General features: G+C 38.5%; 1 protein-coding gene across 1 annotated transcript in view; it reads left to right on the forward strand.

Annotated features, from left to right (window-relative positions):
- Window positions 1–26,650, forward strand: part of DNAH7 (dynein axonemal heavy chain 7) — a 151,579-nt gene that overhangs the window by 51,586 nt on the left and 73,343 nt on the right. The window contains exons 19-31 of the mRNA XM_070933286.1: window positions 298–491; window positions 2,178–2,376; window positions 9,995–10,135; window positions 12,833–13,045; window positions 16,457–16,566; window positions 17,094–17,262; window positions 18,548–18,650; window positions 18,752–18,879; window positions 20,545–20,757; window positions 22,070–22,168; window positions 23,148–23,396; window positions 24,281–24,430; window positions 26,223–26,405. Of these exons, the coding sequence (XP_070789387.1) occupies window positions 298–491; window positions 2,178–2,376; window positions 9,995–10,135; window positions 12,833–13,045; window positions 16,457–16,566; window positions 17,094–17,262; window positions 18,548–18,650; window positions 18,752–18,879; window positions 20,545–20,757; window positions 22,070–22,168; window positions 23,148–23,396; window positions 24,281–24,430; window positions 26,223–26,405 (2,151 nt within the window). The remainder of the gene's footprint in view (window positions 1–297; window positions 492–2,177; window positions 2,377–9,994; window positions 10,136–12,832; window positions 13,046–16,456; window positions 16,567–17,093; window positions 17,263–18,547; window positions 18,651–18,751; window positions 18,880–20,544; window positions 20,758–22,069; window positions 22,169–23,147; window positions 23,397–24,280; window positions 24,431–26,222; window positions 26,406–26,650) is intronic.

Below are 26,650 nucleotides of genomic sequence, written 5' to 3' on the forward strand. Positions count from 1 at the left end.
AAATGTTATATATTTAAAAAAAGCATAGAAATTGAAAAATAGAATTGGCCAAATCAGTCTCAGAGCCTAACTAGCTGTTTCACAAAGGAGTTAAACACACCACAAGAAAATATCTTAGAAAACTTTCAGACAGTTATGGAAGTATCCTGGAAAATGGGAGAAAATTGAGCCAACTTATTTTAGTTTTAATGTTTTAGAGAAAATACTTAAGGTATTGCTCGGTTTTTAAATTGAGATAATGATGATAAGATATGGTATGATATGAATGGTATATGATATGATATGTGTCTTTCTCAGGACAAACACGTTCTTACAGTAGTGATGATAGAAAAGATGCTGGAACGCCTGAAGAAATGCAATGAGCTATTAGAATTAATTCTGAAGGGACTAAATGAGTATCTAGAAAAGAAACGTCTGTTCTTCCCTAGATTCTTCTTCTTATCCAATGATGAACTCCTTGAGATTCTCTCAGAGACTAAAGATCCTACAAGGTATTGTACTATTTGATGCATGTTTAGGATAGTTGTAACTCCTGTTGTATATAGTTTACATAATGATTAAAAGCAGGGGTGGCTTCTATTTAACTTTACTACCGGTTCGCAACGGGAGTGCAGGTGTATGTTTCTGCACATGTGCAGAAGCTTCCTGATGACGTCCAGGTCAGTAGGCGGAGCCTCTCCCTGGTTTTCCTACCAGTTCTTGCGAACCGGTCCGAAAGGGGGGCAACCCACCACTGATTAAAAGCTAATATCCAATAGTTATAGAAATATGTTAATTATTTTGTGCAATTTATGCAAATTTGACTTAAATTATATAAATAAAGAATATGTGCGTTAGGTAAATTCAGAGATAATAGACATTTGACTTTATCAGATACCCTTCTCCCAAAAGGATGTTTAGAGATGTTGTTATCATTCAGGTACAAAAACTTTGCTTCCAACAACATATTCCTCATAATGAATCTGTAGGCAAGAAATCATGTTGCTTCTTGTATTTTTTTTTTTTGTAATGCTGCAAACATGTGAACTTAATCTCAATTCTGGTCCCAACTTGAATCATCTCCCATTTTGAGTATTTTAATCTTCTTTGGTGTCTTCTATTATAATATTTTAATTTAGTTTTGCCACTTAAACCCAGTTCTCTACTGCTAAGACAAATCATTGTCCTTCTCTGTTAGGCACAATACATTTGAACAGAATATTTATAGCTCAAGGTTGAACTGTGAGGTCCTTGATGCTCTCTGAGGTTGGTTGTTTTCTTGCAGATATGTCTTTACCAAAGTAGGCAACATCTTCAGTGCTAGAAGGCGGTTTGTTCTCATTTTATATACTAATGGCTTGTCCTGTCAATATTGGTGGGAGAGGTCTTGGTGGTTCCTTGATTAGGCTGTTGTTTAGTGTTATCGTGTTTGGCTTAGTTGGTGGTTCCTTGATGGAGTACTGTTTACATCTTATTAGTCTAGTGTTAATCTTAATGTTAATTTCTGCTCCTTTGAGTGAGAGCAGGACCACCAAGATCCCTTCCACTGGCACGGACAGGACAAGCCATTACTATATAAATGGCGGGTAAACATCATTCCTTACTAGCATTGATTGTTTGATAATAAAACTTCTACCAGAAAACAACAGTTCTCGGAAAGCACCAAGGACTCCACAGTAATATATTTGGTTCGACCTTAAGGTTTTCTAAAATGCAAGAAGAACAATATTTTCAGCCCTAAGGATTCCATTATTTTCTGGCCGTGCGCTCTAAAATATTTTTAAAAATAAAAGCATGCTCCTGGTCAGCAAAAAGATTGTCTACGCTTATTTTATGGCTTAGTCATCAAGATACATTGCTTCAGTTCATTTGAAGTGGCATAGCATACCTGGTGCATTCAACATCTCTTATGGAAATCTAGTAAGATGGCTTCTTAGCAGATCTTTTTGCCATGTTAACTTGCTTTGGAGAGGATTTTAAACAAAAAAATTTAATATACTGGCTGCTTTTGGTCAGTTTGTTTGAGAATGAAATATCTAAATAAAAAACATCCTGCCTGTGGTTAGAATTTACTGCTCTGACTCACACAGATAACATTATTAATCTAAACATTCTGGCATAAGGTGTGTTTTGTTGAAAGAAGTTAGAACTTGCATGGCTCCAAGTTTATTTCTTAATCCTCTGTTTGATTTCTTCAGAGTAAAGCCTCACTTGAAAAAGTGTTTTGAAGGAATTGCTAGCGTTGAGTTTACCGAAGTCCTGGATATTACACACATGAAAAGCAGTGAAGGGGAAGTTGTGGAACTTATCAACACAATATCAACAGCTAAAGCGAGAGGCCAAGTGGAAAAGTGGTTAGTTGAATTGGAAACAGCTATGATAAATTCCATCCACAAGGTAATAAATTACAGTTTGTTTGAGGTCATTCTCTAGACCAGTGATGGCGAACCTTTTCGGCACCAAGTGCCAAAAAGGTCGTGTGGAAACGTGCGTGAGCGCTCGTCGGGGCCATGCTCCAGAGAAGCTGAACATGCATGCCCGACGATCAGCTGGCCGGTGTGCATGTGCAAGCCAGTTTTCAGCACTGTCACGTGCGCGAAGGGATTGAGCTCTGGAAAAGAGGAACTTCCAGGTTCTGGCGCACATGCACACCTGACAATCAGCTGGCTGGCGTGCATGCACACACTGGTTTTTGGCACTGCCGCACGCATGAAGGACAGCTGATCGTCGCGTGCTCATGTAAGCGAGAAACCCAGAAGACAAACAGGCAAGGCCGTGCATGCTGGGCAACATGGCTGCCACTTTGGGCACGCGTGCCATAAGTTTGCCATCATGGCTCTAGATCACAGGTGTCAAACTCACCATGTCATCATGTTGTTACATGATGCTTCATGATATTTTTCCCATTCATGGAGCTGGGATGGGCATGGCCTGTGCACGATGCATCTGGCCCGTGGGCTGCCAGTTTGACACCCCTGCTCTAGACTATTATAGGAAGTAAGCAGACTATCTCTCAAAATCCTTTTCCTTTAGAACCAAATGGGTCATGATATAAATTATACAGTAGAAAAACAATGAACACAGAAAGATTTTAAAAGTCATCTCCCTTTCTAAATTGCTATTCCACTAGAATTGGCTGCATGGATCAGGAATCTGGTGCACCTGAAGTCTTTCGTTCTTGCTATTGCTATGATAAAGAACTCTTTCCCCTGATTAGTATTTCATATGCAAATAATGGAAATTCCCCTCCTAAAGTTGAAGTAGCTTCAATAGAGGTGAAATTCAGTCAGGATCATAGAGAAGAAGAATTAGGAGTTCTTTCCTAAATCTGCTCTTCCACTGCGGTATCTTTTTAGATCTCTAAAACTGTACAGTAATCACTGATGTGCAACAAATATTTGGCCTGGCTTGGTCTTGTATAGGACATAATTGGACTGAGTATTAAAAATGTGGGTCAGGTAAAATGATCTGCAATAGTGTGCATGCTAATTGTAAGCTTAACTACTGGTGAGATTTCTATTCTGCCAAATGTTTTCTATTCTAGTTGTAAGATTTCTTGTAAATGTGTAAATGTTCCTGTTATATATAAGAGGTATAGAAATTTAACAATAGTTGGCCATTTCAACCCATTGGAAAAGCCGTAGTACAAAATATTGCATTCTATCAATATCTAGGCATATGCAATAGATCAATACCAATACAGGTTGTCCTCGATTTACGACCACAATTGAGCCCAAAATTTTTGTTGCTAAGTGAGACATTTGTTAAGTGAATTTTGCCCCATTTTACGAGCTTTTTTGCCAGACCTAAATGAATCATTGCAGTTGTTAAGTTAGTTGGTTGTTAATTGAACCTGGCTTCCCCATTGACTTTGCTTGTCAGAAGGTCACAAAAGCTGTTCACATGACCCCAGGACACTGCTACTGTCATAAATATGAATCAATTGCCCAACATCCGAATTTTGATTACGTGACCGTGGGAATGCTGTAATGGTCGTAAGTGTGGAAAAACTGTCATAAATCACTTTTTTCAGTGCAGTTTTTCAGTTGAATGGTTACTAAACAAAATGTTATAAGTCAAGGACTACCTGTAGTCTTAGAATGAATGGGTACCTTAACTCAAAAATTAGAACTAACGCTTTCCTTTCAAGTAAAAGTGGCCTTTAATTGTCTGTCTGTCAACATATATATTTATGGTTTCTCTTATTCTTGAGATGTTAAAAATGTTTTCTTTGGAAGCATTTTTTTTTTAGTTTTCAAAATTACAAGCACTTTTTGTAACCAATAAATATATAATTTGTTGGTCACTTTAATTGCTAGATATTTGTCCACTTGTTAATGGAATAAATAAGATGACTATCACTATAAATAAGACTTGACTATCACTATTAATTAATTATTGTTAATGGAATAAATAAGATTAACCTTGACTATCACTAAGCGTTGTATCTTTTTATTCTTAATGAATGTATTTTATTCTCCTTATCTACACTGAGAGCATATACACCTAAGACAAATTCCTTGTGTGTCCAATCACCCTTGGCCAATAAAGAATTCTATCTATTAACTTGAATGATTTGGTAGGCTTAATGCATCATTGATTTGAGTACTTTAGTACATGTACATTTTCATCCATGCTTAACCAAGGAACCCAGAATAAAAATGGTTCAGTAAGAAAAGTAATCTAACGTCACATTTGTCTTTTTAAGACAAACTAGACAACTCGCCCTGTTGGCTCATTGTTTCAGAGATGTTACCTCACCAGATTCCTCAATGCCTTCAACAGTGATTCTTGTAATTCTTGACCCTTTTGTTTTTATTTTTTCTGCAGCTGTCTCTGCCTCTCTCTCCCTTCTTTACTCCCTTTCAGCATTTAATCATTTCTTGTCTCTGTATTTTTTTCCTCCTGGCAGGAATTCTGAGGAAAGCAACTAGAAAACAGTTCCTATCAATGTGATGTGATTCATTAAGGCTCAAGGTTCTATTTCTGCCTCCACTGAAAAACTGTTCTTTGGGGGCAAAAATCAAAGCAATGTCTCAGCAATTCTTGTGGATCATACCGAGGAAGCTGAGGAAAGCTGCTGGCAAGGCTCCTTTAAAGAAAATACAATTATCCCTGAGGGCATTGTTAGTACCTGCAGAAATCATGCCTCAATAGGAATAAAAGATTCAGACAGACCACTTCATCAGTGTCCAAAGTGAGAGGGTCTGAAGAGGAGCACCAGAGTAATAAAGAGAACAAAATCCACAGTCCCACAAATGTAGCAACCGCTGATTTCCCATCTGCCACTATTTTAATGTCCCAATAGAATTGAATATAATAATGGCTGTTGTTCATCTTTTGATAACCAGAGGGCAAACGCAGAGTTTATTGATACTGCTAATGATAATAATTGCTATTATTGTTCTGTTGCTTCTCGGGGAGCATGTGCTCATGATTTTGGATGGTTTCCAAAAATCTATTTCTTTTTCAGTTATTCTCCCCCCACCCGCCACCGCAGAAATAATTAATGCACCTTTTTAATCCAACACTCAAATTAAAGAAATACTTTTTTGTTTGTTTTAAATTCAAAGCAGATTTAATTCCCAGTTCCCTCTACAGCAAGGGAAAAAAATGGATTCCCTCTTTGATATTTCTAATTCTCTTCTCTTCTTCCCAAACCTAAAAAAATGTTGAGGTCAAAAAAATCCTGTATTTTTCAAGCAGCTCAATTGTTTTCAGTGTTCTGGCCTCATAATATGTCCTTTTAAGGTTCAGAGATATAGAATCACCTGGTAGTCCTATTTTTAAATACGTTAACAGAGTTCAAGCAAAGAAAAAATCATCCCAGCAAGGATCAACCTTCTACCACAAAGAGTCTGTAGACTTTCCAAGGTTTCATGGTCTAAGAAAAAAAGACAAATTCTAAGTCATAAGATCACTTTGGTATCATTTAAATCTATTTTGCTCAATCTACCAGAGCCTCTTGCCAGCAACTTGATCTTTGTAGGCTCTTCAATGGGAAGAAGACTTTCTTCTTTCCTTCCAATCTAGTTTACCCTCAAATCAGATCAATCGATAATAGGTATAATTAGTACAGGAAACTGTACTAAAACATAGTATTTACCAGCCTGTCTCAATCAATAGTGATATTTCCCTTCTCCATTCTCATGGTTAGTTGTAAGTCAGGAATTTATGGAACAAGCCATAAATCCTTTAATTCATATTTAAGCAATAGAATCATTCCCAGGTTCATTTTCAAGGATCTAGCTCAATAGTCTTTGTGGGTTTTTTTTTAAAGGACAGGAATAGCAGGTTTATTTAGATTGAAATACTTCAATCGTTTGTAATTTACCAAGGATGATGATAAAAACATTACAATCAATCAAGGAGATTCTACACTCATCAGATCTGCCAGAAACCTATTTGCATGTACTAGCTGCTGTAATACATTGGTGGTTTTCATGCCTCAACATTTTCAGTTGTGATAATTATCCTTTGTGCTGGTCTCAGCTCTCTGCATTTTTTCACGGTAATGATGACAGTATAAAATCATCTGAGATTACAAAGCATCTGTGTATACCCATATTTGCACACACTCACTCTCCCTTTTCCCAAGGCAAAACCAGATATTGACTTGTCATTAGACACATTAATTCATAATGAATTACAAGAAAAGTTGGGGGCATAGATAGATGCAAAACAAGACTTCATAATTTTGTTGTCAGAGATCATTCCAAAGATTCAACCTCTAGTTTGATTGGAAAGGTGGGAAAAGTGAATGCTTCATGAACAGAGGACAGAATTTGGACCTCATCAATTTTTTAAAATATGTAAGCATCCTGTCTTGGACCGGATTACACTCTTGGCTTTGCAGTGATTCCCTGTTTTATATCAGCAGGAGATTTTTCAAAAGATCAGTTGCAGGATTTCCTTCTGTTCCCAAATCCCAGAAAAATGGAGTTTCAAACTATCTGTCCTTAAAAGTAGTTTGAGTTCTGATCCTCAGTCTTTTTCATGGTTTTGAGAGATTCACAAGCAATCCAATCTTCCTAGCAGTCATTGCAGATATGGTCTCAGAAAGTTCAATTTTATACCCAGATCCAACTTGGATTTACTTGGCTGCCTTGAATCTGGAGATGTATAGACTACATGGCTGTCATAATTCTGTCATATCCACAAACCTTTTCCTCTAAGAGGCAATCCACAAATCAGATGTACGAAACAAACTCATGTTGTCACGGTGGCATCACGTGATGTATCGGGACTTTCCCCCCCTTTGCTAAACTGGGCATGGGTGTGGCCAGCACGTTACGGATCCGGCCCACAGCTGGGAGTTTGACAGCCCTGGTATAGAGTTTGCCTATGTAGAGCTATCTCACATGGACATTAAATCTAAAGCTACACAGGCAAGCAATTGCATTGTCTTTCAGTCCTGGCTAGAATGGAACTGTCTCATTGTAGATTCTTCTGAGAGGCATCTCTGTGAAATCTGCCTCCTGTACACCACTTCCTGTGTAGCACCTGTAGGCTGTTCTCAAAGCCATCCTGAGCTGCCATTTGTACCCTTCTTTCCCAGTAGATTATATATCATTTAAAATGATATTTTTGATGACTATTACTTTTCCTTGGGGTGTTGCCTGAGAACCTTGCTGTTTGTTTGTTTGATTTGATTTCGAGAGCTGCCCATCTCAACAAACCACCCGGGTAGCTCACAAGTCAATTTTTCAACCTTAGTCAGAGTTTCCCTATATGCATTCAATAGGGAGACAGTGGTCTTATGATTAGCTCAATTTATAATTCCCAAAGCAAACTTATTATTTTACAGGAAACAAGAAACTACTCTTCTCTCATTTTCTTCAAAACCTTCTGCCACACTCATATAAGAGTGTGGCAGAAGCTGCATGTTTGCAGTATTCTTAACATTTACAATCTGTATGTGAAAGCAATTAAAACTTTGCGTTCTGCTTTGAATAGGTGTGTTGTCCTGCCCTGGCTTAAAACTTAAAAATGCCAAAAGTTGTGGTTTATTCAGTGTGACGTCAACTTCAGCTTGTAGTCTAATACTGCAGGTTTTTTTTTTGTCATTTATAGAAAGCTACTTGGTCATCTTCCATTTCTATCAGGAATGAAAATATTGAATGATCTGTTTCTATCAATGGAAAGTTTTACAGCAAATTGTTTCTGCTAGGGTTGCCAGGTCTGCTTCCAAAAACTAGCGGACAAGCGGGGTGGTGGTGGTGGTGGTGGTTAAGTAGTAAAAAAATAAAAAAAAAATTACAATTAATTTATATATTTTCTTACAAACATTTTAACACGCCATTTTAGGTCAGTCGACACAAGCTACAATACATTTTAAAAATGTGAACTGTACATAATTTTATAATATATTTTAATTTTAATCTCATCATTAATTTTTTCGGAGAATCGAGTTCAATGGATATTTGATCTTTGTCTCATTCTAACTTATGAAAAAAAAAGACAAAACGCGATTCTCCTTAGTCTCCTATCCTTATTCTCTTAGACTGTACAGCTTTAGATTACGTACCATTTCATCATAAAGCTTTTGAATAAAAAAAATGTCCACTATTTTGTGAAAAAAAAAATAGTGAACATAATGTGAAAAAAGCGGACTGTCCGCTCAAATAGTGGACACCTGGCAACCCTAGTTTCTGCTTATTAAAATTCCATTTGGCTTTTATAAAAAATGTGGTCACTGAGCCTCAGTTGGAGTTAGCTATTCATGTCTGACCCATCTAAGCAGTCACACGCCCATGAGCGAACCGGTAGTGATGGGATTTGAAACCCACTACTGCACTGAGCAATAAAGTAGCTAGTTTATATTCTGCACATGTGGATCTGGTTGTTCCCACCTGGCAATATCTGTGCCAAGGAAACTATTGGAAGCAATGATGTGCCAGACAAAATAAAGATCTGGAGTATATATTCCCTGTCATCTTAAACAAAAGGGAAAATTAATTCATATTTGCCTCTTCTCACACCAAACAGAAATAGTCTATACCAGAAATATTGGATATTCTTATCTCTAGCCCTACCCTCGGCCCCACAAACAAACCAAGTTTTTTTGAAAACACATTTTTCCTCTCAAAGAGAATATTTCCAAGATTTATTTATTAGATTTTTATCTTTCCTTTACTTTTGGTCAATTTAGGGCAGCGTGTCAAGTCAGCATGCATACCTTCCACCACCTATTTTCTCCAGCACAGCATACTTTTAAGATAGGTTGGTTTGTCACCCAGTGAGCTTCTATGGTCAAGGGTGACCCAGCACAGTCTCCCAGTTTCAAGTCCAGAACCTTAGCAACCATACCAAAGTGGCTCTCTTGAGATGATACTAAAAGCAATATTAGTTATGACAGCAAAAATAATAATAATAAATTCAATTCATTTACTATATTGGCTGATCACATTCTTCTCTTTCACATTCTTTCTTCTTTCCTACTGTAATTACACATAGCACTAATTTGAAACATACACATTTTAATGCTTTTTATGGCAGTTGAGGCTTGGCCAAATCTACAAACAATTCTTCCAGCATATCTACATGGGAATTGTTTTATTCCTTTCAAAGCCAAGCGAGTTAAATTTTCTAGAATTCAGTTTTTGTGAATTGGTTTGTGGCTGTGAAAGGTGGAATTGCAAAACGTTCATATTTTTATTTGAATGAATGGTTGTTATTCCAGCAGAAGAAACCCCTTCAGTATGATCATTGTGGTTAAAAATTCATGTGGATTTGGTTCAGCATAGCTGAAGGGCACTAGATACCCTACTGTAAGTGTTCTAATGTATGAAGGGCTGAGTCCCAAGGCATTTCTCTTCTGTTCAGTGTTCATCGAGAGTCATGCAACTTGGATTTCTCTATATACAGTATGTTGAGCTCTAACTAAAGTGGTGCCTGATGTTCATTGGAGCTGATGGAGTAAGGTCATGCAGAAAGAGCCGAAAGGTCATGACAGAAGATATTTGGAGTCTGCTTTCTAGTTTACTAGCAAGAGTTTCATGTTTTGTATTTCCAGGTGATTGGTTCTGCAATAAATGCTTATCCAAAATCTCTCCGTATAAACTGGGTAAGAGACTGGCCCGGACAGACAGTTCTTTGTGTATCCCAGGCTTTTTGGACTCTCGAAGTGCAAACAGCTATTAAAAATGGCCAGGAGGTAGGAATGTTTCAATAGTATGTGAAATGTTAATAATTCCATCTTTTTTTAGAAGATATGAATAACCAGTTTCTACAATCTGTATACTTGGTAATATGAAGGGGTTTGAAGCAGTAGAAAATGTATGAGAAAATTTGCAGAGCTTTTTTCCAAATTTGTACCTTCATAAGTGCAATAGAAAAGTTGAAATGTAAAAATACTCCAAGTTACTAATACAACTACTGTAGTCAGTAGGACATAAAGCAGTGGTGAAATCCTATCGGTTCGCACCGATTCGGGAGAACCGGTAGTGATAAAAGCTACTGGTTGGTCCGAACTGGTATTTCCGACGATCAGCTCTGCTGCATGATTTATATTCGCTAGAAAGCAGGAAATCCTACTTTCTAGTGAATCTAAATAGCGCGGCACAGCTTTTCTACCCCCCTCGCTGTTCTACTTACCTTGTTAAATGTCCTTTTTCTGTGTGAAGTGCGCATTTGGCGCACACTGTGCATGCATGCGTGTGCAGCCTGTGTTTGTTGCACACTGCATGCGTGCATAGCGTGCATTTTGTGCACACTGTGCATGTGTGCACCTGCAGCATACATTTGGGGTGTACTGCGCATGCGCATGCACGCAGCATGCATTTGGTGCGCACTGCGCATGCATATGCACGCAGCATGCATTTGACCTTCACTGCGTATTTGCGTGCACAGCATGTGTTTGGCCCGTACTGTGCATGCGCACGTGCAGTGTGCATTTGGCGCGCACCACGCATGTGCAGGCAGCAAACAGGTGGCAAACCGCGGAGAATTTCACCACTGACATAAAGTGTTTTTTATTGGTGATGCTGCCCTATATATTTGTGAATTCCTCCTTCTCCTCCGACATGAACAAAGGCTGCTATTTTGCAAATGTCATGTGTGATATTTTCTAAAATGTCCTTATGTTAATTCTCTTCAAGTAGAAGCAAAACATCTTGTGGTATGAAAAATGTATTGAATTTGTTATTGTATAATACTATATAAAATGATACAATGTGGTTCAATGGGTCTTGTCTTTGAAAAATATCTCATATCTGTATGGATAACTTTGCCCCTGTTTTCGAGCCCTGTTTTTCTTTATTAAAAGAGAAGTATTGGATTGCATCTAAGCTAAGATAAAAAGGATTGTGCCCAGAATAAGTTAATTGTATTAGTTAAAATTACTGTAACAAGTCAGTTTTGATTTAAGCTCCATTGGTTTCAGTGAGAATCAGATTCAGTTTATTACGTGGTAAATTTAACCACTGTAAAAAAATAAAAAATTGCCAACAGGGCTTCAGATATTTGTGGTAACCCCCCATTTCCCCACTCCTTTGTTTTCCTCAGTGGAGAATTTCACTGGCATTTTTTATTGCCAGAGCCTGGCTTTCTCTTACTATAGAAGTGAAATTTCAGGATGTAGTATAAAGGAATACTTCTAGCGAAGCTATCAACTAATCAGCAGAGGCCTCAATTTACTTCCCATGTGGAGTTGAAGCTGTGTCTAATAATGCCTTAAGAGCAGATGTTTGAAGAGTAGAAAATCCCACTGCTTCTAAAAGGATGTCATTTGGATGCTCTGCATAGGGCTGACTAGCCTCAGAAGATGTTGTGATCCTTGACATTGATGACGAGGCTTATTGCTTCTTTTCATTTACAGAGACATGTAAATCTTGAGTAGCATAAAATTATTTCATTAGTTTCAATGGAAGAGAAATTGGGAAAATTGGATGGGGAAAAAGCAACCAAAGGGAGGAAACAGCTACACATAAAATGTCCTTCCCTTCTGGCAGAAATCCTGTAGGGCACATGAATCTTGGAGCTTCCAATACAGATTTCTGTGAGAAAGGAAGTAGGATTATCCTTCCTATGGCAAATGCCTAATTTATCCCCCTCGATTTCAGTGGGATAAATCTTGGACAGTAGACTCTGTCATAGAAAGAAAAATCCTGCACTTGACTGATTATTTTGTTCTCCTTTGGCACCCCCCCCCCCCCAAAATCATCTACTTTGGAAAATTTAAGTAACCCTATGAAATAATTCAAAAGGGACACAGTGGCTCAGTGGCTAAGGCACTGAGCTTGTCGATCGAAAGGTCAGCAGTTCAGCAGTTCGAATCCCTAGTGCTGCGTAATGGGGTGAGCTCCCGTTACTTGTCCCAGCTTTTGCCAACCGAGCAGTTCGAAAGCACCCATCTTTGATGGGAAGGTAACAGTGTTCCGTGCACCTTTGGCATTTAGTCATGCCGGCCACATGACCATGGAGACGTCTTTGGACAGCGCTGACTCTTTGGCTTTGAAACAGAGATGAACACCGCCCCCTAGAGTCAGGAACGACTAGCACATATGTGCGAGGGGAACCTTTACCGTTACCTTTTATGAAATAATTCAAGTGATGGACTGGGAAACAGGTGTAGATGGATGAAAACCAGCTACCATCACTTTTCTCCCTTCAGATGGCAGACATCTCCACAAAAGCCTTTCTATTGTAGAAGAACTCCTTGAACTGATATATGCATGTATGCATGTATTTAAAAGAAAACAAATTTGAAATGTGCCAGTGAACAATTGCTTGTCAAGATGACAGCTGCAGAAATGCGAAATCACTTCTAAAAGCAACAGTTAGTAGAGCAGTAGACATTGAGGTTGTTATTTGGAGCTAATTCACTCCTCTCCGGTTTTTCCTTTTCACTCAGGCTCTTGAGAATTACCTGACCCAGTGCAATGGGCAGATTGATGGCATTGTCACCTTGGTGCGAGGAAAGTTGTCAAAACAGAATCGAGTGACCCTTGGAGCACTTGTGGTCCTGGATGTTCACGCTAGGGATGTGCTTGTATCTCTTGTGGACAAGCGGGTCAGTGATGACAGCGACTTTGAATGGTTAAGTCAGCTGAGATACTATTGGCAGGTAAGGGATGTCTCTGTGAATCCTATTAGGAGGTAATTTCTGCACTCAGCTTTTCTATTTGGACTCATTGCTGACATAGGAGGAAAGATACAATAATAAGCCATTTTTTTGCTGATGACAAAAGATTATACCCATCATTCTGCATGATGTGAAGTAAGATACCTAATAGCCATACATATACCATTTACACTGTATAATTAAAATGATTTTTTCACCCCCACATTCCCTATATACTTGCTGAATTTGCAGGAGACTTACAGATAAAACTTCTGTCAATGGCCATAGTTGAGTTTCTTTGAAATTGTTGGATAAATCATGCTTTTATTTTTTTTAAAGGAGTCATAATTTTTTGAATTGAGTGGCCTTAATCTGACTTTTGTTAAAATCAGACTATTGAGGACCTATATTTATTATGTGGATTACAATATTAGAAGGAAGTTACCTCAAATAGGCCTTTTTCCAAAGCAAAATGCCTCAGATATAGTATACATTTTCCAAAAAGCTTGTTGATTTCTTTATTTTAAGATAGTTTAGTTGACATCTTTTCCGTTAATTGAATGTGACACGAGGAAAGCAGTGAATAGTGAAAATGGCCAATCGTACTGACTTACGAAAGTACTAAATAACAATTTAGTGTGTCTAGTGTTAATATGTATTTGGTAAGGGTCTTCTAAAATAATTTGAACATACTAATATAGGACATAGTCCTTTAACATAGGATATAGGGCATGATTAATGAAACAGTAGAAGTAGGAGAGTCACCTCAGGTATCTATCTTATCTGGGGAATGGGTGTGGTATGTCAGCCTCCAACACTGACATTTTTTAGACTTCTTTTACAAATCCATTTTCATCCTCCACAATTATTTTCCTCCATAAATGGGTTTTAATAGATAGTTTTTATTCTTTTTTTTAATCCAAATTTTTACTCCAATGTGTCAGGTACAGGTACACCTGTAGCACCTGTACAAGCTGCATTTACTCTAGTGCTGACACAATGTTTATTTTAAGAGTTTTCAGGTTTGTACGCTTGTTCAGGAAGTGATAGAAAAATACCTTCCTGCAAATGTATTTTCATACTAGAGTTATGATTTGCCTTAGTGCACATGCAAATAACTGGTTGAAAAGAGTGCTTTTCATCAAACCACAGTAGAGGAGGCAGAATTAATTATCCCAGCCTGCTATTGCAAGCTTCTGTATATGTTAAACGAAAACATCAATGTAATTTGGGTTTTATATGAATTCATTTATATGAATTATACTGATCATATATCTGTTCATACTTCCATGTAATCAGTGGTATTGATTTTTATAGCCTGGGTTATCTGAAGCTTACTTGATAGGGTTACTTGTTTTTGTGTGAACCTATCTGTTCTATAAATCTACTTTGGAAGTCAAAGCAGATTTAACATGTGTCACCAGCTTCTTTATTTTCCAATAAAAGTCAATTGGGGCATGATGGCTCAGTGATTAGGATGCTCAGTGGAAAGCTGACAGCCCAGGTTTGAGACCTGAGCACTGCATGATGGGGTGAGCCCCTGTTACGTGCCCCAGGTCCTGCCAATTTAGCAGTTTGAAAGCAAGCAAGTGTGAGTAGAGAAATAGGTACGGCTTCAGCGGGAATGCTTACTGCATTCTGTATTTTCATGTAATGCTAGCCACAGGATGATAGAGGTTGGTACAGGGGTCAGCAGTTAAAAAGCTGGGCTTCTTGACTGGAAAAATGGCAGCCCAGGTTTGAGACCTGAGCGCCACGTGACCGGGTGAGCTCCCATTACTTGCTCCAGCTCCTGTCCACCCAGCAGTTCGAAAGCATTCAAATGCGAGTAGATAAATAAGTACCACTTCAGTGGGAAGGTAACAGCATTCTGTGACATCATGCTGGCCACATGACCATGGAAATGTCTTTGGACAGTGCTGGCTCAATGGCCTTGAAATGGAGATGAGCACCATCACCTTTCAGCAGGGAGTCCTTTACTTTTTACCTTTCACGTCAGTGGTGGGTTGCCCCCGGTTCAGACCGGTTCGCAAGAACTGATAGTAAAACCGGTGGGAGGCTCCGCCCACTGACCCAGACGTCATCATAGGTGATCTGCACATGTGCAGAAGTGCACGTGCACATGAGCATGATGCAAACTGGTAATAAAGGTAAGTAGAACCCACCCCTGTTTCACGTGATGACGGAAACATCTCTCAGACAATGCAGACTCCCTCGGCTGAGAATCGGAGACTAGCATCACCCTCCTGAGTCACTTAGGGCTAGAAAGGGGAAACCAAAGTCAATCATTTTCCATGCTGGTTAGCCTAATTAAGTGAGACATAATATTTTCTTCCAGAGTATACATCCAATGTAGAGTATACATCCAATTTTTATGTATAATTCTTTTATTAAGTGAAAAGGTAATTGTCTTTTTAAGGCTTTAAATGTGCAGTCATTGGGAAGGTGGATTCTAACATGATGTCAATTTATTGTTTCCATCTGACACCAAACATTGAAGAATGAACAACAGTCAGTCTCCCCAAAGAGACTGGCTTTCTTATATCTCAGACCCCTACAAAAATATTAAAAATGGCTTCAGAGATAAAATAGAAGCAAGAGTGTGCCTAACAATAACTAACCAGCAGGTCCAGATGTTGCCTGTATTCTTTCCATGCATGCTCTGAAATCCAAGAATTTTCTCAATTAGGATACTTATAAATAGCTAAACCTGATTAATTAATGAAAAACGAATCAAGGGGGTAAATTACGGTATGATCATCTGGGCATCCTATTGCAAGCTCTGGCCCTTTTTATACTGTATCATGATGTCACATGTGTATATGAAAGGAGTGGAGCATTTTAAGGAAAGCCTCCATTGCTGTAGATATTTCTCTTTTGCTTCCTACTTTCTTTTTTCCCAAATACAGTTGGTTTTTTTCTGTTCAAACTAGTAAAATGTTGGGAAGAGGTTATTTAGAGAGGTCTGACCAGTAGGATAATTCAAACCAAACACTCCCAAACTCTTCCCCCAAAGTCCTCCAAATTTGGAGAAGCCACCTCAAAAGAGATTGAATTTGAAAATGGACCAGATCTGATTTAGATGACCCTGAGAGTACAAATATATCCCCAAGTGGCCTCAACGACTCTCAGAGAGCTAATGGCCAACCTTCAGAGTGCTAATGACCAGATGATTGCAAAGAATGTAAATCTTTCCATTCTCCACCATTCAGTCAGAACTGAAGAAGCTTCTTGGATGAGAAGTGAAATGTTTTCAAGGAAAAAAACCTCAAGAAAGTCCAGTTACCTTTGGAAAAGCATCTTTGGGACATGTAAAATAAGTGTCTCTAAAATTAGGTTTACTGCAAACCTACTTATTTTTTATTTTTATTTATCTTCAGTCTTTTTATATGTATATTTCTTGTCTTCCACTAGGAAGGGCATCTAGAAACAAGGATGATAAATGCTGACTTACGGTATGGATATGAATATCTTGGCAATACTCCAAGATTGGTTATTACTCCACTTACAGATAGATGCTACAGGTATCTCCCTTTATAAGTTAAAAGAATTAATATAATAGAAATAATGTAATGGAGATATCGACCTTGGACATTGTCCTAATGAATTAGAAAATGGCTGCATGTTTTCATTATTTTTTTCTTTAAATATAATTATGGACATTCTGAATAGCAGTTATGTTCAGATTTTAATTTCAAGAGTTATTATTGAAAAGCCAAATATTGAATTATATTTCTGTTCTAAAAGAAAGCTGAACTACTTTTATGAGTCCTGCATTTATGTTTCTGCAAGCACCCTTTCCCAAGTGGATCTGAAGTACTTTACAGCTCTAAAACATTGGATTTCTTCCCCCAGTTTTTGCCACAACAACAATTCTGTGTGATAGGTTGACCCAACAGATAGATGGTCAGTGAGCTTCCATAAAGGTGGACATCATGGCGAGAACCAAAGTTAAGAAAGGTGGCAATAGAAAGAACTATGGTGAATAAAACATTAGTTGCCAGAGTTATCATTGTTCTCCATCACAATTTTCTTTTTTCCACCTTTTCAGAACTTTGTTTGGTGCTCTTCACCTTCATCTTGGTGGTGCCCCGGAAGGGCCTGCTGGAACTGGAAAAACTGAAACAACCAAGGATTTAGCAAAGGCTGTTGCCAAGCAATGTGTGGTTTTCAATTGTTCTGATGGATTGGATTATCTTGCTCTGGGGAAATTCTTCAAGGTGGGAACGAAAGAATATCACTGAAGATGTAATGCTGAGAATCAAAACATGCATATCAAAGTGCTTCAATTTAATTTACTTGTTTTTAATTGATTTATTGGATTTATATGTTTCCCATCTTGCCTCAAGATAAGTAGTTATACTTTGTTTTGTATGGGGCAGTGTCAGGGGTGAAATCTGAACCAGTTTGCTACCGGTTTGCTGGTCGCGCATGCATGCTGCGCACCAAGTCTGTGCTGCATGCATGTGCACCAAATGCATGATGTGTGCGCATGCACAGTGCGCATCAAGTGTGCGCTGCATGCACATGCTCAGTGCACACCAAATGTGCGCTGAATGTTTAAAAAGCTACAGGTTTGGGTGAACCGGTAGTTAACATGCATGTGCGCGTGCAGTATGCGCCAAAAGGAGGCTTGGGAAGGTAAGTAGAACAGCGAGGGGGGGGGAATCAGCTGTGGCACACAGTTTAGCTTCACTAGAAAACAGGAAATCCTACTTTCTAGAAAGCTAAACTGCGCGGCAGAGGTGATCGTTGGATCACAGCTTTTTTTTACTACAGGTTCACCCGAACTGGTAGTTTTTATCACTACTGGTTCGTCCGAACCAGAGCAAACCAGTAGCATTTCACCCCTGAGCAATGTTCTAGAGAAGATACGAGACACCTTTATAACTCCAAGGAACTCATGTGCTGTAGGATATTAGGCTATGGACACACAGAAATATTACACAGTGTATATGACCATACAACACAGGCCACAGACACAAACATAACACACGTTCATGCTCAAAAATATGTACACAGGGATGCGGATATATTCACTGCGGTGTTGTTAGGTATGAAAAAGGTTTCAACTTCATTTCCTTCCTCTCGGTGTCTCTTCCCTGAGTCTTGTTTCTCTTCTTTTCATAAAATGAAGGAAAAGGCATACTCAGAGATATGACAGAGGGGGAAATAAGCCCCCTCTTCTTTTTTTCCAAGCATTGACTTGTTGGGGAAGTTTGTATGTGAAGCTTTGGTGCTCTCTCTATCTTTCGAACCAACCAATCAAGTCGTCAACAGTTGTCCTTGAGATGAGCAGTAATCACTGATCCCCATCTTTTGCACCCAGCCATTAGGAACGGACCCACAGAAAGCAGTAAGTATAGTTCTAGGCTACAGGAAAAAAGTGAAAGAACATTCTGAAGGCTAGATTGAATGATAGAGATAATTCTTGCTCCCACAGCTCTCCATTGGTTTTACAATAAGTATTGGAATATTTTTCACCTTTGATTTCTTTCTTTTTAGGGTTTGCTTTCATGCGGAGCCTGGGCTTGTTTTGATGAATTTAACAGAATTGATTTGGAAGTATTGTCTGTCGTCGCCCAACAAATTCTTACAATCCAAAGAGGTAAAACATCTCCTGCAAAAGAGATTTTAATCTCTTGTGAATTTAAGATAAAATCTATTTCAGCCAGATTTTATGTGCTGTTTCTTTTTCTTGATTCCCAGGTATCAATGCTGGTGCTGACATTTTGGTATTTGAAGGGACTGAACTAAAGCTTAACCCAACATGTGCGGTCTTCATTACTATGAATCCTGGCTATGCTGGACGCTCTGAACTTCCAGACAATCTTAAGGTATTGTGACTGCATTTACCAAAGGGTAACTCTTATGGACCTCTATGGAGGAACAAACAGGATTGTACAGTAGGAATATTTCTTGTCATTAAGAAAATCCTTTCTAAAAATTAATGATAACATTGAGAATAATGATGAAATGACATATGATTGATGAGAGCAAACTTCATGACCTACATTAGGCATAACCATATTACATTAATTTGGTTTAAACTTAATTAAATTCAGTTTAATACCAGCCTTGGTACCTGCCCCCTCATGTCTTGGAGTGTGCTATCAACATGTCATTCAAAGAGCAAATAGGGCTTTTACCTCAAGAAAAAGTTGAACATCTCAAGATTAGACAGACCATTAATTGATCCACAAGATCAATTCTTTAATTGGTACAAATGTATGAATTTAGTGCTCCAGTTAAACTTTCTGCTTATCTTAATTTATTAATTGACATTGATACACATGTCATTTATGTTTTGGTGTTGTCTGGATTTTTCATTTTGCTTATTTCCCATGTTGATTTCCCCCTGTGTTTTGTTTTATGTATAATGAGCCATCCATTGGTCTGCAGTCAGGTGGCAACAAAATCAAATCAAATTTATAAATTAGATTTACAGGCCATTGAACTCATAATATCTCTGTTATTTACCAGATTTATATCCACCTTTATTTTGGGCCATTCCAAGCAGCATACATAATGCTCCCTCCTCCTACTTCCCCCCCCCCCCACAAAAAAACAACAACCCTGTGAAGTGGATTGGGTTGAGAGAAAGTCACTCCTTTCTGGGGAGGGACTGGGTAGCTTCTGGGGAGGACTAGAACACCTGATCTCCAAAATTCCACTCCAGCATCTTCACTACACCAAAATATTTCCCATTCTTAACTATTAGAAACCTAGTGAAGACCCCTTTGTTAGGGTTGCGCACATTTTGAAATTTGGAAGAAATGCTTCAAAACTCGGGGCAGCGCAGCGTCTGTTTTCTGTTTGCTAAAGCAGGGCAGGCTTCTTTAATAAGCTAAATGATTGTGTCCATCAAGTTGATGGTGACTCTTGGAGACTATATAGATTTTCTTCATGACAATCTGTCCCCAGTTTGGTCCATCAGGTCTTCCAGTGGTGCACCTGCTCTACTTTGCTGCTGGTCAGCCTCTTTTTCTTTCCCTCTTTCCAGCATTATAGACTTTTCCAGAAAGCTAGGTTTTTGCTTAATGTGTCCAAAGTGGGATAATTTGAGTCTGGTCATTTGTGCCCCATGTGGAGAAATCTGGGTTGATTTTGTTATGATCTGTTATGCGGTTCTAAAAGCAGCTACATATTTTTTTTCATGTTTGTGTAGTTAGAGTAACAAAGAGGTACCTTGCTTACACTTGCATGAAATGTGAAACAGTTCTCCGAAATCAGTTTTGTGGTATGCAGAGTCCTGTCTTTTATCCTTTTTTGTGTGTATTGTTAGAATACAAAGCAGGGATGTGAGAGAAAACTTGCTGCCTGTGAAAATGTATGCATATATATCATTGTGTGTTACTCACTGCTTTTCCTTCTCCAGGGAGCCATTTGTCATCTTGATAATGAAATTTAGTTTCACTTCACTGTTTGAGAAGCTATTAACAGGCTATAAACATCACTATTCAGACTGTGCAGTTACCTGTCTATTAATGTGTGTTTAATAGGCTTTGTTTCGGACTGTTGCTATGATGGTACCTGATTATGCCATGATTGCTGAAATTGTCCTGTATTCCTGTGGATTTGTGACGGCACGGCCACTCTCTGTGAAAATTGTAGCTACCTATCGCCTGTGTTCAGAGCAGTTGTCTTCACAGCACCACTACGATTATGGGATGAGAGCAGTAAAATCAGTGCTCACAGCAGCTGGTAATCTGAAGGTAGCATTTGATGCCCTTTCTCTCTGGTCTTAGAGTTCTACCTTTTGGTATTTTGTTAGAAATAAATCTTTGTTTCTCGTTTGAGAAATATAGTTTCTTTTAGGACTTATCCTGCAGGTCCAAGAAAGCAAACACTTTATATTTGAGTATGCGCAATTGGTATTGCAAAAAGACAGTGAATTATATTTTTTGATAATTCAAAAATTATAAAAAATTCATTAAACAGCAGCCAGCTTCCAAAAGTTTGGAATGCACTTCCAGGCCAACTGTTCCTTTTTCGCTTGCTTTCCCTTGCTCATAAACTTTAGCACATGAATCATGTTCATTTTAAAAGTTTTTTTTAAAAAACAAACAAACTAGAATAACAATAACAATAGTAAAACCTAGAATCTGATCTTAACTATTTTTATGGAACATTTTCCTAAATATGACAGTGGCTAAAATGTTCATGTTATCATAACAAACTGTTGATTGTATGCCATAAAGGATCACCACAATGATCCTATGTGTTGCTTTCTTTCATACTGAAAACATCCAAAGCAAACTAGATCCAGCCTCAATTATATCTAGATGAATCATGAAAACTTTTTTGGCTATCAAATTTAATACATCTATTTTCAGCATACTGTACTTTATTTCACAGAAATGAACAAAATTGTCTTAGAACATTTTGTGTTTCAATACAATAACATTAAGATGCATAATTACTTTGATCTCATGTTTCTTTTATACGAAAGTTCAATCATAATACACTGAGCATCACTATGCGCAAGAATAGGACATACTGGGGTCTACTGCCATGGTAACTGTATGTCTTCTGTATTTGCTTGAAACTTCCAGTTAAATGTCAGTTGTGTGGAAGAAAAACATTGCACATGATCAATCCATTATGACTAATAGAAGAACTTTGGCTAGATATGCAGTCAGTCTGACAACCTTTACAGACTGCACGTCCAATGCTCTGGTCTTATCTGGCAGTATGTTGGGTTAGCTTATTGTTTGACCCAATTTAATCATACCTTTGAATGCCAAACAATCAGAAATTCATGTAGAGTTTCATGCCACAAGTCATATTAATAATATGTTGTCACTGGAAGCTTAAATACAAATCTCATCTAACAACCTAATAGCATCTGATGAGATATGAAGATGCCTTAAAAATTGCTATTACCTTTATCTTGTCCTTGATCACTACAAAAACATATCCAAAGGTAACAATTCCACTGTGAAAAACAGGCATGTGATTGAAGATGGTGGTAGTCTGAATTAAGATAAAGTGATTACTCTGAAACTAATACTGTGTTTTATACAGCTGAAATATCCAGAAGAAAATGAAGAGATTTTGCTGCTTAGATCCATTATAGATGTTAATTTGCCTAAGTTCTTATCCCATGATCTCCCACTTTTTGAGGTGAGGAATCTTTTTAATCTAATGTGAATTAAAGAAGTAAATGATGCAGAGATTATATATTAACAGGTCCTCAGATCTCTTTTATAAGCGCAATGTTATTACTCTTGTTGGGCTATAAATTAGTTTATAAGTACTAGAGAATTAGTAGATATGTACAACTATGTTTATATTGGGGTAAAAAGTTACAAAAAGTTTTTCTGGGGAAAAATACCCCATTTTTCTTTCATTCCCTTTGCCTTCATTCCTACATAAAGTCCTGTCCTTTTTACTTCTGGCATCATTACTTCTTGATTATAATTCTGCCACTCTTGCCCACAGATCTAGAATTTGCCACATCGGTAGAGATTGATCTTAAAGCGGTCATCAAGCATAATCTATACCTAAATTTCTTCAGTTGTTCATTAAAAACCTTAAGTGTGAAGAGGAAATAGGAGCTTTGCAGAGCCTCTGCTCCCAGGCTCTGTATGTCTGATGTAAATGTAAAACCACACTGTAGTGCAATGCCCACAAAGAGGCTGAACAATATTAAACAAATTCTAAATACCCACCAAAATACTTGCCCATCCATGTGGGTGGCATGACTTCATTCATTGGCTTACTTGCTACAAGCTGCATCCCCCCTGCAAATAGTGGATGGTTCTTGACTACCCATTGATGAATCCTCATACTAAACCATCGTTCAACTGTGCTTTGTTGTGTAAACTACAATTGATCTGGTTCCTCAAGTTGCTGTAGCTGAAACTATGCACCATATTAAAATCAACATTGTGTCTATGTATATATGAATCTATACCTCTGAACTGGGCCTCAATAAAATGGTATATTGTATCAATGCTGGCTGAGAATTCTTGGGGGAATTTTCAGAGAAACCTATATTGCTTGGGGAAGACTTTTTGACAGCAGTCAGCTCATACAATTGGTCTGAAAAGATATTTTGGACATCTTTAAATACCTTGCTTTATTGTTCATGCTTTGGCAGGGCATCACTTCAGATTTATTTCCTGGTGTGAAGTTGCCGAAGCCAGATTATAACGACATTCTAGAAGCGATCAAGACAAACTGTGATGAAATGGACTTGCAAATGACTAACTTCTTTGCAGAGAAAATCTTACAGATATTTGAAATGATGATTGTGCGTCATGGCTTTATGATAGTTGGAGAACCCTTTGGTGGAAAGACCTCTGCCTATCGTGTTTTGGCAGCTTCATTGGGCGACCTGTGTGAAAAAGTAAATCAATTTGCTTTTGTGAAAGATCTTGTTCTAAAAAGCAAAGGTTATGCTTCTGTTCAAAATATTAAGAAGCACATTCTTAATTCAATTCAACTTATTTACTTACTAATTATTAATAATTGCTATTGTTAAATTAAAACTTAAATTCAATGGGATTTAACTTCTCAAGAATGATGTTTTTGATTGCAAACTCAAAACATGCTTGAATTTTTAACATTAAATGTTTTAAAACTGGAACTTTAATCTAGTGATTGTAACCTAACAAGAACAGAATTGGTAGAAGTCTACAAATATTTAGTGAATGAGCTCCAATCACATACTTTCCTCATCTGTTTGTTAACAGTACAGATGGAATCTGCACACCTAGAGTGATTGTCTTCCCCCTGGACCCTGAAAAGAGCCATAACGTATTTTCTTACCGTTAATGGGAAATGTCACCGTGTACAATTTATAGTATACATCAGTTTCTTTTCCTCTCCTCTTTATTCTGACCTTTTCTACCCTGAGGTGATTATTCTTGGCAACAAACATCCTACTGTTGACTTTATTCACTTAAGCAATTATAGGTGACCCAAAAGCTATTGGGGAAAAAAAAAGGTGATAATGAAAGTCAAATCCTTTGGCCAGTAAGTCCAAACTTTTAACCTCCACCACATGTCCTAACCCCTTGAAGAATATCTGAGGCAGTTCGATGATTTCTACTTGTTTGGAGAACATTCTATTTTTTTTGTCAGGAAGTGCCTACTATCCTTTTTGGAACATGATGCTGACTGCCTTTTGTTGCTAATGACCAAGAAAAGAGTAATTTGTTTATATATTGTTAGATTGATGATATAAGTGTGATATCCACATGTGAAATGCAGTTTATTTTGTGTGTTCAGGGGCTCATGGAGGAAAATAAGGTTCAGATCACTGTTATCAATCCCAAAGCTATAACCATGGGGCAGCTGTATGGACAGTTTGATCCAGTCTCCCATGAATGGTCTGATGGTATTCTCGCTGTCAGTTTTCGAGCATTTGCTTCTTCATCTGTAAGTAGATGCTGAAAATTAAATGTTTTCAGTTTCATCATATGAAAAAAGAAAAATCATTCCAGAGATGGAAAAAAGACCCTTATCGTTAATTTTATCTTAGCCAAACATTCTGTGATTTGATCTTTAACTATTGTATTTTAAGGAAGGATGGCTAAAGAAATCTGAATTGATTAAATCATATTCATTATAACTGGTAGTTGAGAATACATAGCACATTCTTTGTATTTTCTCATGTGTCCTGCAAAAAGAAGGAGTTGGATTACCGGCTTCAAGAAGGACTGATCCACAGGACTGACCCTTCCTCTCTTCTTGCTTGTCTGCTGTTTTCTTAACAGATTCCTAGGGGTTTATCTTATAAAAAAGAATACATAACTAATACAATAAAGCATCTATAGTAGAAATAATCAATACCATTATTAATTGAAATGATACTTTATTAAGTACAGGACATGGTTGCTTAACTACAGCCCCAGGGACTGCTGGGATAGCTGTTGCTAAGCAATGCGGTTATAAAGTCCAATGTCACGTGACCAGGTGGTTTAGCAGTAGCAATTCCAGCAGTCCCCATTAATAGAGTTGATAAGTGGGAACCTCATGTGACTGTGACTTGCAACTTCCTGCTGGCTTCCAAGAAGCAAATCAATAGAAAACCAGCAAGAAGTCACAACTTGTGGTCACAACTAGCTTTTCCTTAGGCAGCTTGCAAGCAGGACAAAGGATGAGCGCTGTGGGTGGGCAGGTGAGAGCTACAGAGTGCAGGTGAGTGCTACAGGCAGGTGCAAGTGCAGACAGGCAGACTATGGACAGGTGCAAGTAAAACTAGGTAGGCACAAGGGCAGATCTGTGCTATGAACAGTGGGTGTATAATGAGGTGTTGTGGGCAGGCACTATGGCAGGGGTGTCAAACTGGATTTCTTAGAAGGCCAGATCAGCATTGTAGTTCTCATCTGTGGGCCAGCTGGGAGGAGGGGGGGAGATGAGACAGAGGCCTCCTGCAGCACCCTGCTGGCCAAAACAGGGCACCGGGGGGGGGAGGGGCTTGCACAGCTCCCTCGCACCCCATTTTTGGCCTGGACGGCCTCCTGAACCACTTTGTCAGCCAAAATGGGATGAGGGGGGCCGTATGAGGCCCCCTGTGCCCAGTTTTGGCCAGCAGAATGCTGCAGGAGGACATCCTGGACCACAAACGGGGCACAGGGGGCTGCAAGAGGCCCCCTTGTGCCCCATTTTGGCTGACAAAGTGGTGCAGGAGGCTGTCCAGGCCAAAAATGGGGCACGGGGGGGTCGCACATGCACCCCCCACACCCTGTTTTGGCTGCCCGAGGCATCAAGGGCCTGTCCTTTGCTATTTCCAGGCTGGCTCCAGGGGCCAGATTAAAGCACCCTGCGGGCCGCATCCAGCTCATGGGTCTTGAGTTTGACACCCCTGCACTGTAGGGTACAAGAACCCCATGCTACCTAATGAGAGAAAGTGGCAGGAATAGCAGGAATTTATGAGACACTTGGGACTTCCTGCTGATTTTCCCATAGACTTTGCTTGTAGGTAAGTGGTAGGGAAAGTTTTAAATGGCAATCATGTGACCACAAGATGATGCAACAAGTCTGAGCAAGTTGTCAAATGCCTGAATTGATCATGTGACTGCAGGGATATTGTGACAGCCACAACTATGAGGATCAGTCATAAGTCCTCACATTCAGTGCCATTGTAACTTTGAATGATCGCTGAACAAATGGTCGCTAAGTGAGGACTTCCTGTAAAGTAATATCAAAATATTCTTTTTCAACCCAGACACCAGATAGGAAATGGCTTATTTTTGATGGACCAGTGGATGCTGTATGGATTGAGAATATGAATACTGTGCTAGATGATAACAAGAAACTCTGTTTGATGAGTGGTGAGATCATCCAGATGTCACAGCAAATGAGCCTTATTTTTGAACCGATGGATTTAGAAGTTGCATCTCCTGCTACTGTAAGCATACTGATTAAGAGATGGTTTCTTGCTACTGAATGATTATCAGTCATCTTGAAAAAAAGAAATTGGATTAGACCTCAAGAATTATGGTTTATCAACCTATTTTCTTTTATTTCATTCAGATCTAAGGGAGTAAATCTGGAACTGAAATAACATGCCCTAGATTTTTATCTTTAGACCAACAAGTTGGGACCTCAGGATCTGAGGGTTTAGTTCTGGATGGGGTTGCACTACCTCAGACA

Source organism: Pituophis catenifer, unplaced genomic scaffold (assembly GCF_029215685.1).
Source record: "Pituophis catenifer annectens isolate HBS135680 unplaced genomic scaffold, rPitCat1.0.hap2 SCAF_1, whole genome shotgun sequence".
Taxonomy (NCBI): domain Eukaryota; kingdom Metazoa; phylum Chordata; class Lepidosauria; order Squamata; family Colubridae; genus Pituophis; species Pituophis catenifer.